Genomic DNA, 18,588 nt, shown 5'->3' with positions numbered 1-18,588 from the left:
GCTGTAAAATGCTCACACTTATTTTCCCCTGAAACAGCTTGTGATCTGTGGGTATTTGTATCAGCGATTACAGCTCTTACATGTTTACATTTTGTAAGGTACTAGCAAGAAACAGGAAACAACCTATTTTGAACATCATGAATCTAAGTAAACCGAGTAAAACCTCTACATCATATTTCTATAAGAGAAAATCATTAATACGTGAAGGAAGAGTGAAGTATCCATTGTACACTTCGGGGTGCATCTATATACTGTACAGCTAGCCCTGCTGAGAAAGGACATTTAAATTAGTGGAACAAGGAATTCTGTTGTTCCATCACCTGAGCTAGCTTCACTATGCCATTCACACACCTTCCATATCTCAGCTTTCCAAACAAGGTAACGAAAAGCAGACCTTTCTTCCTAACAAAAGACCTCTCAGCACACTGTGTTTACCTCACTTATATACTGCAGGATCTTTGGTGCAGCCAACATATTTTGCACAAAGTTCTATTCCTAAATATGACTGATGTAACTGTAATCTAGAGCTGGCCAGAGCTGCAAGAAGCTGCAGTTAGCTGCAGCATTCTCTACAGCAACGGTCAGCTGCTCTCTCTTTCTTGAACTATTGTTTTCAGACAAGTCCTGTGGTACTGGACAAAGACAGGACTTTGAATTTCATTCTCCCCAGGTAGCTGCTCTTCCTTTATTAATTCAGCTGTACTCTTTCTTTCTGCATTCTGAATAAATAGGAGGATAATACTTTACAAAGGAGGAATAAAGGTTAAAAAATAACAGACAGTAAAAATACCTGGATGCCTAGCATTAACTCTCAAATACTTGAACCATACTTAAAATCTAAAAGACATGAAACTGAGACATGAAACATGCAAGTAGGAAAAAAGAAACAGAGATGAACTCTACATTTACAATTTAGAATACTACCTTGTCCAGTGTATTCAAAAGAGTCCGCTTCATCAGGAGTGTCAAGGTCATCTACATTAATGTCAATTTCATCAGGTGTATCCAAATTATCATCAGACAGTATAGATCCTTCACTCTGGTCCAATGAGAGATTTATGTTTGGAGCAGTGAGCTTTATCCTTCTGGGTTGGGAACCGTTAAGATCAAGAGAATTGGGAGGTTCTGAATAAAAAGGAAAAAACAAAAAAAAAGAGATAAAGAATTTAATCTACTCCATATAGAATTCATCTCCCAGGTACACAAAACCTACCTTTACACACACTGCAACTAGTTCAATTCTAGTAATACCATGTCATTTAAGACCATGTAACACAAAACACAAATATTAGCATTAATGTTCAATTAAATGAAACAAAAAATCTACAGGAGCAGCAAACATAGCTCAGAGCTCTTAAATTATGTTAAATCACTATTCAGATTCACTATTTTGCAATTATCAGACAAAAATCAGGTTTTGAACATGCTCTGACCCACAATATTTAAGAATTTAAAGGGCAAGTACAAATCATTTGAGTTATGAATCAAGACATTACCAAGTCCTGAGAAAAATGAGTTAAAAGCCATTGTAAATATTTATTTCCTTATGCACTCAATGCTGATTTACAAATACTTATTTTTTTAGCTTTAACTACATAGCATCTTAATATAATAAAAAAAAAAATCTCGGAGTTTCTTAATCAGTCTTAAAAAGAAGCACTGTTCAACAAGACAAGAGCTAGATATACCTTTGTTCCTTGCCTGTACCCTGTATGGCACATTTCAAGTTGTTCTGTCTAACTTAGTTCACTTAGACAGAAGTCAATTACAAAATAAATAATACAAACTACTAAAACTTTACAAGACTGAACACATGGTAAGAATGCTAAAGAGAAAATGTCACACTGTAGCTATAATTTATTAAGTGAAGAAGAAAATTTACTAAATAAAGCAAACTCAATACTTTTTTCTTTTTAACACTGAACTGATTCTTTACCAGCACAGAGATCATTCTCACTGCATAATTAAATGCCACAGGAATAAGATACAATTAAGAAAATGAACAAGACCGTCTCTCACCAGGTCTCATCTCTGTAGAACTGGGACTCAGTACACCCTCAGCTAAGGGGATGTCCATTCCCACATCCTCTTGTATCAACCTGAGAGGTAAATACAAAGTAATTTATCAAAGAGATATATAGCTCATGATCTTATACAGAACTAAAATTTCCTCCAACATAACCACTTCAGATGCGATTAGAAAATTGATTACAAAATTGCGGTTTACAAAATTGCGATTACAAAAATTGACTGTGCAAACAACAATATTTCTCATTCTATGCAAATGAAGATGGTTTTGGTTATCCAGCAAACTGAAGACACCACTGCATGGAGCTCCAGCTACTCTTTGTAGAACAGTATATTCATGACTGTATATATAGTTACTATATAGCAAAAATTAGTAGGTTTTCCCTTTTTTGGTATCATTTGTATCTTGGAGCAATTCTGATGCAAACCAGTAATATTGATGCAGGTGATGTGTCACACTGAAAAAGTTCAGAAAGTGAAAAAATGAAAACCAAAACTACATCACAGATTTTTAAAGACTAAATTGCTGCAAAATATCTTACCTAGACTCCATTTCTAGGAAGATAGTAAGAAATTACATTTAACGTACATACATACATATGTAAGTATCTACCTACACATGTACATACAAGGAGAAGGCACTAAGTGGTGAAAATAGCAACAAAGGTAGTTAAATGTTCAAAGCAGTTGACTTGAACTGTTTTCATGCTTACTTGTTATTTAAATATTTTACAAAATACTTGCTTGAAGGATGGTTCAACTGCAAACAGGAAACTACATTTTAAATTTTCAGCTTAAACAGCTTCCAAACTATCGTCAAAACTATGACTTCAAGAGAGCTTCATTTACTTTATCATAGTACTTGTAGCATTTTACTCTGCATTGCTGTTCTGAAATCTGTTTTCTTTTTTTTTTTTTCACAAAGGCTGAAGAACAGACTATTCTTACACTTTGACCAACAGATAAAACCAGGAACTGGTACTTTTCCCTGCAACAGCATCAGCTGACTGTGTTTTGAATGATTCGGCTGAACAGATCTGAATAGGTGTGGCTTAATTGCTCTTACAGTTTCTTCCTGCCCTCACCTTCCCAATGAGGAGGAAATACCCTCTGTATTTGATTGTGCCCAGACAAGACCCTCTGGTCAACCAGTGTATCCAAGTATGAGTATAGTTTCTGTGATTTCTCATTAATTTCATATGAATTATATATAAATGTGCATATGTAGGACTGACAAAGGCTTCACTGTGCCTAAAGCTGAAAAAGATGTTTACTTCAAGCCCCGTGAGATCAAATTCCCAATACAGACAAGCAACCTAGTGAACTCCCACTTTTCCATAAGACCATAGAGAGCACAGTTTAAAGCTACGGTCAAGCATGTTTATGCTGTTCAGCTTACAACCAAGCCTTGTCTCTCAAAAAAACCTGATTTTACTAATTTTGATTTTATTCCCACATACTGTATAGTAAATCTTTCATAAATACAAAGATGAACAGCTTAATGATTTTTAAAAAACATATCAATTCCAGAATATGTTTAATTACTGTCAAATAAGGCTTGATGCACAACAGAATAGTGAAGAGATTTGATCAAAGTATCCTGTTCATGAATAATAGGCAGGTACACATTGTCCCTTTTTCCCCCCTTCTCTCTACAATTATCTGTATTTAGAAAAACTGAATACCACCACAACTTAAATAGATAATGTAAATAAATCATTAGAGTCTTTGGGGTTTTATTTTTGTTTTGTTTGTATTTTGGGGGTTTTTATACAATCCATAATAAAAGATGAGTAATGAAGTCTGATTCATTCACCTGAATTAACTAGAGAGAAATCCTAGTTCCAAAGAAATGCTGTAAGTAATAGCTGGCTAAGGCAAAAAGCCTTAGTGGAAAGGGTATGGAGAGAGTATGAGTATTTCTAACCCATTTTTAAATTCAGATTAGGATTTTATGTTTTAAAAGTTAAAATTAAATAAATAAATAAAATTAATTAAATAAAATTTCATTTTATTTTATTAAGCTTTCAAAAAGTAAAACCGTGAAGACTTCAACTAAAGCAGCTCATGACTAGTCAGATGATGACTTATGGGTACTCAAGGGTTTATATTTTGGTTGGAAAGAACAGAATTTTGGTACCATGATAGTTTCAATGGAATGACAAAAGACTCCTTTTCTCTACAAAGACTGATGAAGAGACTATAGAAAAGTTGGGACTGCTTTAACCACCAAATTTTGTCTCTATGTTGTCAGTTAAACAAAAGAATGGTTGGGTGGTTTTGAAGAAGGGTTTCTGGAGGTTTTATTCTGGTTTCTTATTCTCGTAGTTTTTTTAATAAACTTTCTTTATTCCTTTTAAGTTTTGAGCCTGTTTTGCCCTTCTCCTTGTCCGTATCTCACAGCAAGAAAGTAAGTTCTCTAGTGATGTTTTAGGTAGTGCTTTAAAACCACTACAGGTTTACTACTTTGGTTATTCAAACCATTAATTTGTGATATTTCTTACAGCTTTATCACATCAAATGGCAATTTCATACTGCACAACCTTTGGAAATTACTGGAGGAAATTATTTGAAAGGAAATATTCAAAGTTGTGTGAATATAAAGATACAGCAGGATAGTGAAATTTCAGGCTTTCTGTATTGAAAAGAGACACTATTCTCTGCATAAAACAAAAAGAAAAAAAAGTTTAAGAATGAAGATCATCTTTTCCTCTGTATGAAAAGAGCACAACTGAGTTTTATATACTCTATGCCTACAGAAACAGTGACAATTATAACCTGAAATAAAGCAATTTCCCACAAGTAATTAATTCACAAATTTAGGTTAGCGTAACATTTTTGCAATGCCCAGGACAGAATTATCCTAAATCATGGCATTTCTAGGGTTACCTCAAGACTGCTTTTCTCCCTGTGGCATCTTCTTTTTATTTTTTTTAATGCATAGATATTTGAGTTGGTATTGCTACTTTTTCTAGGGCCTCTTACACTTCCACAACAAAAACTCGAAGTATTTTTCTGTTTTTACTAGGACCACTGCAGCTGAGTTAAACCAAAAATTTTTATCATAGTTGTGAAGAACAGTACATTTCTAGGTATTAAAAGATAAATGTGCTTGATACACTTGTTTGAATTTCTTATGAAATTCAGCTACAAGCAGCATACTCAAAAAATATCCTTCACTTATGGATTACAGTCAAATAACATAAGAATTTGTTGGATAATTTCTAATTTTATTTGTTGACACAGTGTTTTTAATGTCAAAAAATCTGTACTGTTCATATTGGATTATTAAATTTGGAAAGTAAGTTTCTCTGCTCCTAAAAGCACTTGGTCAAAGCAGGCATTTAAAAAGTCCAGTTACCAAAAGCATTGTTGACACAAGGTTCTCCATTTCATCTTCAATTTCATAAAATGCTATTGCCTTTCAGAAGATTTTTAGAGGAGATTAGATTAGGAGAAAGTCTGGCTTGGGAGCTAGTCTTATTTTTCCAAATCCTTTGTGCTTTACACAAAGACATTAAAGATTCCTTGCCAGACATACAGTTCAGTGAAAGTTCTTAATTTTCATATGCCACAGTCAATATTTCAGTCATAAATTAATGGGCAATACAGACATGTTTAAAATCATATTTAAATTATATGTCTGTAATACTGAGCCCCAACAAAAGGCTTCAGAATTGCCATCAGTAAGAGAATAAGGAGGATATAGATGAAGACTGTTTTCTACAGATACAGTTTCACATTTTCTGATGGATTTTGAGAGGATGTTATGCTGAGCAGCTCAGCATCTTGCAGAGTAATTTCTGGCTGTGCAGAAGCTCTCAACAGACCTCAGCAGGAACCCTAGTAATGGAAGTCAGACCACAGAAACTTTAAAATAGGCAACTATCTCCTGCTCCTTCCCCACAGACTACTCCACATGCTTTCAAAATTCTGGCTTATAAAATCCCTTGCCTTGCCATAAGGGCGTAGCTTATAACATGGATGATGTGGACAAAAATATTTAAGAAAGAGAGATACATATTTTTTTAATCCCTTTTTAATGAATGCTCCTATTGAAGAAATAAGTTACTTTGGAAAGCCCATTCTAGTCAAGTACGGTTTACTGGATTGATAAAAAAAGGGATCTTGGAACACAAGTCAAAGTCAATTAAGGTTTCTTGTGTCATAAATGACTCCTTTTATATTGTACACAGACCGGTCATTTAAGGATCAGCTGCACTGGGAATCAAGTTACTGATTATTTGCTCTGATATTCAGGTCTATGATCTTGTTCAGAAGCAGCTAAACGCTCCTCATTTCTCAAAGGTGGATCAGAGACACATACCAAATTCATACTAAAGGAGGAGAGGCTGGAGGCTGAAATGCTTTTCCTGCTCTTTTTTTGGTTCAGACATTCTTACAGCTCAATAAATTAATAAGCTTTAAATAATTCTTAATGCCCTCTCAGATCAGTATTTCTCAAAACTAAAGTTATCCTTCCTGACTTTTCTAGGTACAGCAGCAGTCTGCTATTTTAGAAAGAGCAGCTTTGAATATTCACAGCAATATGTCATAATCCCTATGGGCTGTGCTGCCTCACCCTTGTGTCATCTGTGATCTATCACCAGTTTCCCAAGTTGCTCTGCAGCTATTACATATCAAGAAGTTAATTTCTTTAGTCTAAAACAAGAATGCTTCCAATGCACTGCTCTGAATAAACACCTACAACATGCAAAAGAGATCAACATTAATCCAGTTGTGACTGTCACCACAACTTATTCACCAGCTGGACTTCAAAATGTATGTATTTTCCCATTTTCTTTACTCATCATTGTAGAAGTTTAATCTGAAGTGGAGCCCACAACTTCCAGGCACTTTTCCTACATAAGTAAATAGTGTTTCCTCCATGCTCTTCTCTCTACATACAGAAATAATTTTATTCTTAAATATTCACAAGATATAAAAAGTTTTTTTTATAAGTTGCAAAACATGATGAGTAAAGAAACGACATGGATGAAATCACTTCTGTGCATATTAATACACGCTTGGTGTGGATACTAAATGTGAAGAGGGGACATGAAGTGCAGTGGATATGTTACTTAGAGACTGGATATTTAGACTTTTTTAATCTTCTCAAATTCCACACATTATGCAGGTATTCCCTGGTTTTGGATGAAGTAATATTCCTGCTGATAGGCCACTTTCTCACTAGCTTGCAGTGAAAAACTAAGCTGTTTTGAAGAACACATGAAGTGAAATTTTAGGTACAAAAACAAGGGAACTTAAACTCATTCAGATACTTTTGCAGTACACAGGCAGCACAAAGTTCTTTTCCTTTGAACCCCTCCCATCCCCACCCTGTGACAACACCCTTATGCAAGTACTGAGCCCAGGAAAATAGAACAGAGTGCTTGAGGGATTGAATATGAGAGGAGAGTATTTTCCTTGGAAGGTATGAAAAAGCCCTTGGCATTTATCCAGTAATTCCTGTCTACTGCCTCTCAGCACAGCTCTCTCTGAAAGTGCCTTAGCATTAGGGAGGATTAAGTGTTTTGCCAGCATCTTGTGTAAACCCATCTCTAGCCTGCCTGATGGGTTTCACATCATTTTGATCACACCCCACCTGGACAACGTATAACTTCTTTCAGACAAAAAAAGAATTCCTTCCTATTCAGAAGCACTTAAAAGCCTTGGAAGAACCTAAAGCAATCACTGAAACACTCCACTAACTGTAACTTACGTCAAGGATGTGTTTACACAAAATGTTTTCTTAATTGCTCCATTCATTTTCAGTTTAAAATTATAGAAATGCATATAAATTTAGAGCCAAAATCTCTTTCCAAATACATGACTTACAAGGGGTGTTTTGCTATCAACCATCTCTGTAGCTACCAGTTACCCTTTAAGCTGAGCTGGCAACTAAGCATCTCACAGGCACTCATTCACTTTTTGCCACTCCATTGGGATTGGATGGAGAATACAAAGTTAGACTTGGGGGTTCAGTGAAGAACAATACAATTGCTAAACATCCACCAAGCCATACCAAACTCCATCCCCGAGCCATGATCACTCCTCTCCTTGCTGGGTAACCCCTCAGATTATACACCAGGTATGATGTCTGTGATCAGTTTGGGTCAGCTGTTCCAGCTATGTTTCCTGCATATCTGCTTGCTCACAGGGCGCGAGACACCAAAACTCTCCTTGACTTAGGGTAAGCGTTACTTAGCAGCAACTAAAACATCAACATTGTTCTCATACTGACCCCGAAACACAGCACTTTACCAGCTGAGAAAAAATGAACTCTATGCCTGTCAAAACCAGGACACTACTCCAACACTCACATCACCTCATATAAAAGAATGGCAAAACCCATTCTGTTATCACAATTAAACACTCGATGTATTATTTTATTTTTAGAAAAGAAACTGTTTTGCTATTTTGCATTTATATCCAAATAGCACATCTTTTGCTTTCCTTCCTACACTTGTGGCTTGTAATTTCTGTGTCATTTCTGTTCAGAAAAGATATTACAGGTTTATAGACCATTGCTACAACAGTATTTTTTAAAAGAACAGCAAATGTCTACCTTCTGCTTTTACTACTTGGAGTGCTCAGAGAAGAAAGCCAGTCTGTTCATCATCTCCCAGTTGCAGATGTGACTCCACAAACTGCTGTAACTGAGGTGCGTTACTTCCGAGACCTTTAACGCTACTGGACTAATAACAAATCCTAATGTAATCTACATGGTGTTTGAGTTTTGATGCTTATCGCCCAGGTTACATAGTTCTTTGCAATGTTCTGCAAAGTCGGAGAAATGTTGGACATACTTCAGTATCAACTGTGTCTACAGGCCAGAAGGACATGCCTTTGGAAATAGTGTTCATATATGAATTTCAGAAATAACACCTGACAAAATAATGGGCTTTAGTGTGAAGAAACTTTGATGAAAATACAAAGGAAGAAACAGAGAAAGAAAGCAACAACATTAGTCCCCAAAAGCCTGAATGGATTGTACACTAAGAGATGAAGACACCATTCAGAAATGCACCCACTAAACCCAAAATTACCTCCTATAACTAGTCCCCTGCTACAAAACTTCTAGGCATAAAAAAGAATTTATGCAGACACCTATTCAGAGATAAAAGGGACTGCAGTGCTAATTTTTTTGATTCTGCAGAATTAATGATCCCTAAACTGCAGAAGAGTATGCAACAAATCAAATTGACATACACTGTGCAATATTCAGTCAGTATCAGTCACAGATTATGCTTCAGCTCTGTCCACATACCAAGAAAATTAGTGTATTGAAAATAATCCACTCCAGGATATCTGAGACTATAAAAAAGTAATTACTTTTACTCACAGCTGTGTAAAATAATTATACTGTATACAGGTGACTTGTAAAAATGGATTAATTCAATAACCTCCCAAGACCTGAATTTAGCAACCATATGTTAGAAATTAACAGCGTTTCTATTGCTATTTATTTTGTAGCTCTTAATCACAAATTAGTTTAGGAAAAATCTATAGATTGAGCACTATTATTTATGCGTAGCATGAGACTTCTATTCCCATATCTGTATGAAAAGGAAAAAAAAAAATGCTGTGGTGATTTGTTTAAGCCAAAACGTTTATTAATCAAACATCTGTGCAAATGCTAACTCATCATTGTCATACTACTTGCTGCATAGTAGATTACAGGCTCAAAATCCTATTTTACAGAAAAATATGTCACTTACAAAAGCTACAGAATAAGCCATTGCTAAATATTAGCAAAAATATGATTGTTTTTAACAATATCATTGTTTTTAATACTTCAGTTTTCATGTGCTGACATTTTGCTCCACTTTCAGCATGGGAGGTGAATGAAAAGTTAGGCATGACAATAAGAGGTAATATTCTTTCTGTAGAAAAGTCATGTATTATAGCCACAAGATTTGAAAACATGTTAAAGTTCTCACTTAGAGCCACTGAATAAATTTTTAACCATTCTTTATTAAAACATTTCCTAGTCTCCAATCACATTCATTGTTTAGTGTCTGTTTATCTCTCCATCTTTTACCTTGTTCCTCTTTTTAAACTTGTACTATAAGCCTCATTTTATTCCAGGAAGCCAGTTACAGTAGTAGGCTCTCCTGGCTCCTCGTATCAGCTTAAGACTGTTAAAAAACAAAAGCTGCTATTCTTAAGCATATGCTGCTGCTTTCACTGCTGCTAGGCAGCCACATGCTGTCTGTCCTGACCCCTTGCCAGCTCTCCCCCTGTGTCACAGCACAAGAGAAGCAGGTAAAGCCATGGAAGGATGCAAAGAGCCATGAAGGGACAAATCCAAGTAAACAAGGATAATGGATTTCAGGAGGCTATTTCATCAACCTTATGCACACACCTATGGATGAGGAAGGTCTATGGAAGAGATCCAGGGCTCCAGCCTTCTTCAATTATATGTGACTTTCAACCACATGAAATAAAAATGAAACTTAATATAAAATGAGGGAAATTGAAGTCCCACCTGTATATCTTGCCGAAATGGGGACTTAGAAATGCAAGCCAGGCTCATGCTGCCAGCAGCAGATCCCTGAGTCTCCAAAACTATGTAGCAACTTCATGGCATAAATATGGACAGGAGACAATTCTTTATGGTGGTGCTTTCAAAACGCATCCACATAATAGCACTGTCTCCAGCTATGGCTCTTACACAGAAGGACCGAACCTGATAGGTTCCTAATACTACCATTCTAATAACATTCTCTTAAGACAATATTCTGTGTGCAAAAACAGATAGTGAGTAACAAATTCTAATGCAGAATAACATGTCTTAACATCTATTTCTTTGCTTAGCATTGCACTTTTATACCACCATAGGGTTCTGCCCTTAGAGCAGGGGCTGTTCTCTGTTAGGTGCCTAGGTCAATGCTCCTTCATCTTCACTGAGACAATGGAAAATCACCAGAATCAACAACACAAAGTTGGGGAGCTTATGTGATGGGTGCTCCTCCATCAGTATTTAAAGATCACAAGGTCTGGCTGTGTACGTTCAAAGCAGTATTAGCATTTAGAAAGCATATTCCTGATCTCTTAAGAGATGTTTATAGTATTCTACAGATAATATTTCACATATTAGATGATCTCTTAATCAACAACCACTGCTGAACAAACATTAGAAATGCAACATTGTAATGCCAGCAGAGAAAGTGTAAATTAAATCAATCTGATTCTAAAGATCCATAAACTGAAAATAAATTTTCTTTTTAAAATCAACTTTTAAAATTTATTAAGATGCCAGGGACCTGATTCCCACCTTCCACTCTCATGAAGCGATTAATTATTCCCTGAGAAAACTCAGTTTTGGTTTTCCTAACTCTTAAACCAGTTTATCTTCCTGAATGTGTGGCTCACAGTGACCATTTTCCTGCCATACTGTTCTGTCAGGACCAACCATCAGAATACCTGAAGCGCCAAATTATGTAACTGGTACATGAGAGGCACTTGAAAAAGCAGGGTGCACCATGTATCCAGCGCAGCCATCTGTACTTTCAAGAAGTATGCTAATGATTTCAGAGTAGTTAACAGGAGAGAGGTTGCATGATCAGAAGCCAAAAAATCTTTAGTAAGTTTTAAATATTATACCCTACTGGACTTGTCCATTCTCCACTGGACTTGTGGGAAATCCCCTCCAACTATTAAAATCTAGACCGTATCAAGCCCATTTGTTTCCAAATTAAAACATGCTAAAAATGCCTCAGTCTGCTTTTCACCATTATTCATAATCACTTGTTCTGAAACTGAGCTAGTACCTGAACTTCCGTGGGTATTTCTCTTTACCACTCAGTTTCTCCATAATATTGGCAACTTCTTGCATTGCTTAATGGATTTGTTTATCAGATGGTTGCATGTACAGCAATGATGGTACTTATTACCATCCTAAACTAGGCTGGAATGAAATGCTTTAAAAAAGCATCTTACAACAGTATGTCTTGTCCACATGGTAAAATGCGATGATGACTTTTAGAGACGCTAGTTACAAGAATTCACTTCACATCAAGATGTACATGCTTCTTTTTATCTGTCCATTAAAGCATTAGTATTTTTTAACAATCTTCTGATTTCAAGCTCAGCTTTTAGACAGTATGTTGACAGATAGGAAAAGATACATGGCAACATTTTTTTAATAAGGTATGACTTCTATCTTTCTTCCCCTCATAGTGCTTTTCTCTGGTCCAGTTTATCATCTCATTCCCTATCCTCAAAATACTTCTATTTCCTCAATACCTTAAACATTGTGAAATTCTTTGTTTTCTCTTCTCACATCTGTATCACTATACTGCCAAATGTCTACCTTTCCATCTTTTCCATGTTGCTGTATCAATAATTTCACAATTTACGGTGTTCAATGTTATTATAATTTATGTTCTTAACTGACCTACTACAAACTTAGAAATAACTAACAGCTACATTTTCCCTGTCTTGGCTATGAGTGACCTAAAGAAAAGTCTCTAAAAAGGTGTCAACGTCAAACTTTGGTCTCTCTTAAAGTTGCAGTTGTTGGAGATGTAATAAACAGTAAGGGAATTTAAGTTACAATGCAAAATGCAGAGTGGGAATTTTAACCAGAAAATTAAAATGGAAATATCATATTGGGTGTAAATTGGTAACTGAAATTAATTTCCATCCATACTGGGAAATTATCAGCATGGGAAAAATACAGGAAAAGTCCCAAACATGAGCCAGAGAAGACTTAAACAGGTCACATAAGCTCTACTGAAGCAGTAAAACTGGAAAACATGCTGGCCTGCAGCTTGCTCGCACTGGCAAGAGGTGTTAGGGGCAGGAAAGACTGTTAGACCCGGCAGCTGGCAGGTCTGAAAGGCATGTGCAAAGAGAGATGGGAAATGCAGAAAGCCACCAGTTATCTTCAGAAGCAGAATTCTGTCACTGAATTGGAAGTGCCACACAAGCAGTAGGAAGATAAAAACCAACCCAAGTGTGGGGAAAGAGGAGTAATGTCAGTGATAGCAAAAATGCCGTGAAAGAGTCAGATTGACGGGAAATGACAGACTGAAGAAGTAATCTTCAGGAATGAGGTGAGAAAATGGGGCTCCTCCTTCCTCCACATGGCACTCCTCACATATTACAGCCAGGGAAATACACAGGCAAGGTTAGCTATATGCTCTACTTCCAACAAGCAGGCAATGGTATATCTTGCTGGGGTTGTGCCCAGCAGAAAGCTCTTTAGAGTCTGCTGCCAATGTGTAGGACACAGTCAGGTTTCATCTGTTAGCCTAAAATAAAAAAGTCCCATCTGCTGCTGTCTGGTTTTCATAAGTGCAATGGCTGTAGGTAAGACCACAAATTACAAGATACACTAAGAACTAATAAGGAGTAAATTCTTAAAATCCCATAACAGCTAAACCACTTCCTTCAATGTCCAAAGGAAAAACCAAGTAGATGAGCTACAAAATCTGTCAAGTAACTCAAATGTCACTCCCACCTTCCTCTGCCTCAGTATCATTTGTTATTGCAGTGGCACTGTCATTTTCTGGGTATTTATACGGTGTGATAGCAAGTGTTTCCAGTCCTGAAGACACTACAGTGATTTTAAAAAGCCTTACAAAGGTGCTTTCAAAATCATATTCTCACCTACATATTGTTTCCTATTAAGTTTGCAAGCTGCAACTTTATTGCCCAAACAAAGACTGGGGCTTTAAGGTGGCTTTTTTTCCTTATGCCTTTTCCTACAGATATATTACAAGCTGTAAATAACACTGTTCTCCTATTACTGCTGAATATTATACAGAGGTGCCACAAAACTGCAACAGACTGCTTGTAGCAGGATCTAAGTTTTTAAAGTAATGAATGCATACAAAAACTAGATTTGTCTCTAACTACATAAATTTTCTACTGTCCAGATTAATGCAAGGCCAAATAAAAAAACCAGACTCATCGAAGCCAGGAAAGAAAAGGCTATTTTAGATCTTTGTACACCCCTACCCCACATGAGAGCCACACAAGAGTGTGGCTGAGAATCAAAGCATGAACATGGCAGCCCTGGGAAAAAGAAATGTTTGGCAGGGTAAGGATCAGTGTGCATTGTTCCCTGCTCTGACCCCCACGGTTGTTTTAATGCCTCCTGACAGTGCTGCTAGAGCTGTGTGCATCCTCCCTTTCTCAAAACAGCTCTGCTTTCCAAGTAAATAAAGATAAATCCAGAAATCACATATCTGCCTGCCCCTGCTTCCCTTCCCCAGCTGCCTTAGAAGAATTCTGGCTAAATGCACCAAACAAGCCTGCATACATTTCCTTTCAATGTTGCTCCAAGTAGCCAATATTTTTACATTCTCTTTATTTCAATGCCTCCTGTATTATCGCTATCATTTATGGGCTTATCATACTTGGAACTAAAGAATATTTTCATTCCTTCATCACAGACAGAAAAGCAAGTAACTGGATGAGTTGAATCAAGCTCCTATAATTAAATTTTTAAAAAAATACTGCCTGCACAAACTAACTTTTGCAGTAATTAAATCTCTTACCGCTGAGATTATTGCTGCACCCCTCATCAGTTAACCTTCAAAAATTACATATATTGTTCACCGCAACATTTTAAGAGGGCATTGCAAAAAATTCAAAAATCATATGCTTCAATTGATATGGAAAAAACACCCGAAACTGTAATGCCAAGTAGCCTACAATGAGAGCTGTCACAAACAGTCGAGCTACCAGTAATTAAGCACTTTTAAAAGCAAGCTATATGCTGGCGATGCCCTTTCATCCCTTTTTGCCCATTGTATCCTCAGAGCTAGGCAAAAAAAGCTGAAAATAATCCAGCATATTAGGCGACCGTGCAGCGAAGTTTTGTTTCCCAATTATAAATACCATGCCTGTGCTCAGACAAAAGAAATCCTTCTGAACTGATGTAAGCTTCTCTGGTAAAGAGCTGCATCAGAATTAAAATGCAGCTGCCCTGTTTTCAGTAATGAGGTCCTGAGTGCTTTGCATCATGCTGACTAGCATTTACCCTTTTTCTGTCTGAAGTAACTGCAATAAGGAGCCGTTCATCAGAAAACCTTCCGCACATCTGCCAACCGCAGCAAAGAGATGCTTACCTTCTGAAGACTTGAGAAGGCCTTTCTACTGCAAAAATAGTAAGGATGCTCCAGTGCTGCACTTCAGCATCCCTCGCTCTCCAGCAGTTTACTAGGAACACAGATCCTCCACCATTTTCTTGTCACGTGGGGTAGTGGTACTGCTAAATAAGGGGGATCACCTGCCTTCACACAGCCGGCTGTGGCAACCAGCAGCTACTGGGCTTTGGTTACAGGCGCTCTTAAACAAATGCAGAGCTGTGCTTCCGCCGTGAAAATTACGATTCTCTTTCGCATTCCCTGTGGAGCTTCACCGGAGCATCATCAAACTTTGATGCAGCGAGTCAGCTGGCGGTAGCAAAAAGGCTCCCTGCTGCTTCATTTCACTGCCTGAGGAAAGCTTATGCTGAGACTGCATGACAAAAGTTCCTACGGATTCAACCAATCTCAGCCCTCACTTCTGTTTGCATCAGTGGCTAAAGAACACATGCACATTCAGACAGGGTTTGCATTATTTTTTTTTCAGTTTGCAATTTAACAATGGGAATGCAGGTGCTAATTTAAACGAAAAAAAAACAGAAACACCAACAACCACCAGTTCAGAAGGCACGACAGATTCTGAAAACACCAACTATGTGCAGCAGGAAGCAATGCCCACAGCCTGTGGTCCTGGTTGTGTTTCTTAGGGAGAGAAAGGATTCTTCTTCCCAAGCAGTGCAGTCTCACAGTCTCCTTTTATAGAAGTGTATTCTGAGTAGGGACCCTAAAAAATCCAGATTTCTTTCCAATCCTAATCCGTACAGCAAGACAACAGACCCTAGGACAGCCTAACCTTCATTTGGTTTCTCTCATCACACTGCACATATCCTCCTGGAAAACAGAGAACTGGAGAAGCTCTCACGTCAGACTGCTTAGCCATAAACAGTCAAAAACAAACAGAAGCCTAACCCTGTTTTCTCTTTCCAGTACAGCTCTATGCACAGCTGCAGCAGAGTGCAAGTCACAATTCACTGGCTCCCACCTTGTTCTTCTTGGTGTAAGCAATCCTACAGAAAAAGTGGTCATTATCTGCTATGCATGTCCTGATAAGTCAGACCCAGATGCCATTTTAAAAAGGAAAACAGATAAATACAAAGCATTTCAAGAGATTTAAAAATCATCACCAGTATGAAAATACACTTCTAAACAGGACAGTGCTGCAGACACATCATCTTTGATGTTTCTGTCACCTAGCTGTATGTAAAATTTCCAGTGATAGGGAAGTTTCTAGGACTTTTTCTACTGTCCAAAACTGAATTACTTCAAAATCAAAAGTCCACAAACCCAGTAACCATGGACCCAAAAGTCCATAATACCCAGATTTCCTGTATCCAGGAAATTACGATATAAATATTTATGTATAATAGAAGTCATTAGTAGCAAGACTATGGTGAAGCTGTGAAATTAGTAATGTGGTCAAAAACAAGACCTTAATTCTCCATACCAATTCTCCATTCAAGTACCATAGAGTATTTTTGAGATTTTAGGATGCTGACCATCCACAAGCCACTCTGGCAGTCACACCCACAGCACCTGAGCTGGAACCCCACACTCACGCAGTCAGACCAAGTTCCCTTACCGGTGCAACCCCACGTTTCCCATAGCCGAGTCTCAATCCTTAAAAAAATCTAATCATGGTGCAACAAAAGAACAGCTTGAGTTGGGTACCTCTGAGGAAAGACCCCGAACACAGGAAACTGTGGGCTTTTATATCCTCACAGTCTGTGCATGCAGAAGTCTGGGGGTCGTCCAGCAGAGTCATCAGTCCCTGCTGAGTCTTTCAGTGTCCATACACCTGCTGGTACATTTCCCCGTGCCCTTCATTATGCAAAGGCCAGAACCACTTCATGGGCTCCTTAATAGATGCCCTGCTGGGACCACTAACCCCACTGGGGCTCACCGCCAAAGTCAGCTCTGCATCAATAGGGTGAAAATTTCAAAGCTTGTTAACACTTTAGGCTGAAATCTCATCATTGATCCCACTGATTGGAACATATTACATAGTTAATTAGCCCAGAAAACAGTGGTGCTTTTAATAGCGGGGGATTTTTTAATTTAACTGCTAAACCATACTAACAAAGTCCAGGTCTCCTTGCTTCCTGGCTCTATCAGGCCAATCTCACAATTTAATTAAAATTTCAATACCATTAGTAAGTAATAGAAAGTTGTGTGTTTTTTCCCCTTTTAAAGTTGTTTTTTGGTCACTGAAGTGCTGTTCTTTTCTTCTTAAAGGATTTTTATAAAGGTCATGGTATTTGCCATGTAAATATTAAAGCTCCTTTTACAAAAATGAGACCATCAGGACCTTCCTACAAGCAACCTTCTCAGTTGTTGCTCCTTTATTACATATTTGGTTTTAACCTTTAAAGCATGGTCCTTGTGTTAAGTCAAATGCCATGCTTTGTGCTGCCAAGTGGGAGATCTAAATTCAGTTGCCATTTCAAGTCCATAATTTTGTAGTTCAGCAGGAGCTGGAAGCATAACTGAAGCAGCATGCCTGGTCCCCAGAGTGCCTGGAATTGCCTTCCAGTGGATCTGGCCAATTAATAAACAATCCTGACAGAAGTGAAAGATGGCAGCCCCACAGGTTTCCAAGGAAAAAAAAGGAAACAGGTATCCAAAGGGAAGTAAATGTTACTTTATTTTTTCTTACAACAGATTTTCAAGCCTTTCAGCATCCTGTATGTAGCACCCTGCTCTGCCCATAAAAAATAAGGCAAACCTGGGATCCGTAACTCACTGCCTTATTCTAACTTTGGGATGACAGAAGAGACATTTTGAGAAAATATTCGGTGAAAACTTTGCTCACTGGAGTCAGTATGAATTTTTTCCTGGGTTTCAGTCTGTCAGTATTTAATGTCAGTACTGGGCATTGATACTGACTTGAATAATTAATGGCTTTCAGATTTATTTGTATTTGGCTAAGTCACAGGGACAGCAGAGTCATCTCAGAATTCTTATTAATCTTGTAACAGTCACATATTTTTCTTTAATTAAGTTTAATTATCTTTATACACTGGCAAGCACAGGGAAATGTGATGAAAGCAAGCTGTTCTATTAATATAACACTGGATTGCTTCCTCTACTAGGCAATTTTAATAGCCAGCAGTACAATAGTGGTCACAGAACGACATTTCGGACAGAGGCAGCGGAAGAACTATCTTTTCCAAAACATCATTATACATCTGAGCAGAAAAGAATTATTCCTGTTACTTCGAGAAAATTCTATCAGAAAGATAAATGAAGCTTTATTTTGAAGTCTTATTCTAGTAGGTTAAATACATTGTGGTAGTTCTCTAAAGGAAATAGTCTTCGGCTCAGTTTTGCCACCAGTTTTCTAAGCTTTCCCCCAAAATCTTCCAAATACCTCTGTTCTTATTTCTACTGCTCTCCCTGCTTCTTGTACCTCGAAGCAATACATCATTTCATTGTATTTTGTTCAGCTCTTTTTAACTCT

The 18,588-nt window shown here is 37.4% G+C and overlaps 1 protein-coding gene across 9 annotated transcripts in view; it reads right to left on the bottom strand.

Moving 5' to 3' along the window:
* Window positions 1-18,588, bottom strand: part of PRUNE2 (prune homolog 2 with BCH domain) — a 132,137-nt gene that overhangs the window by 25,644 nt on the left and 87,905 nt on the right. For all 9 annotated transcript variants that reach the window (XM_086869259.1, XM_023943467.2, XM_023943468.2 and 6 more), the window contains 2 exons: window positions 2,020-2,099; window positions 925-1,125 (listed from right to left, as the gene is read on the bottom strand). In XM_086869259.1, coding sequence (XP_086725385.1) covers window positions 925-1,125; window positions 2,020-2,099 — 281 coding nt within the window. The remainder of the gene's footprint in view (window positions 1-924; window positions 1,126-2,019; window positions 2,100-18,588) is intronic.

The sequence above is a fragment of the Cyanistes caeruleus genome, chromosome Z (genome assembly GCF_971803275.1).
Source record: "Cyanistes caeruleus chromosome Z, bCyaCae1.hap1.1, whole genome shotgun sequence".
In the NCBI taxonomy this organism is placed as follows: Eukaryota; Metazoa; Chordata; class Aves; order Passeriformes; family Paridae; genus Cyanistes; species Cyanistes caeruleus.
The sequence above is the reverse complement of the archived record's forward strand: the minus strand, read 5'-3'. Positions and strand labels throughout refer to the sequence as shown.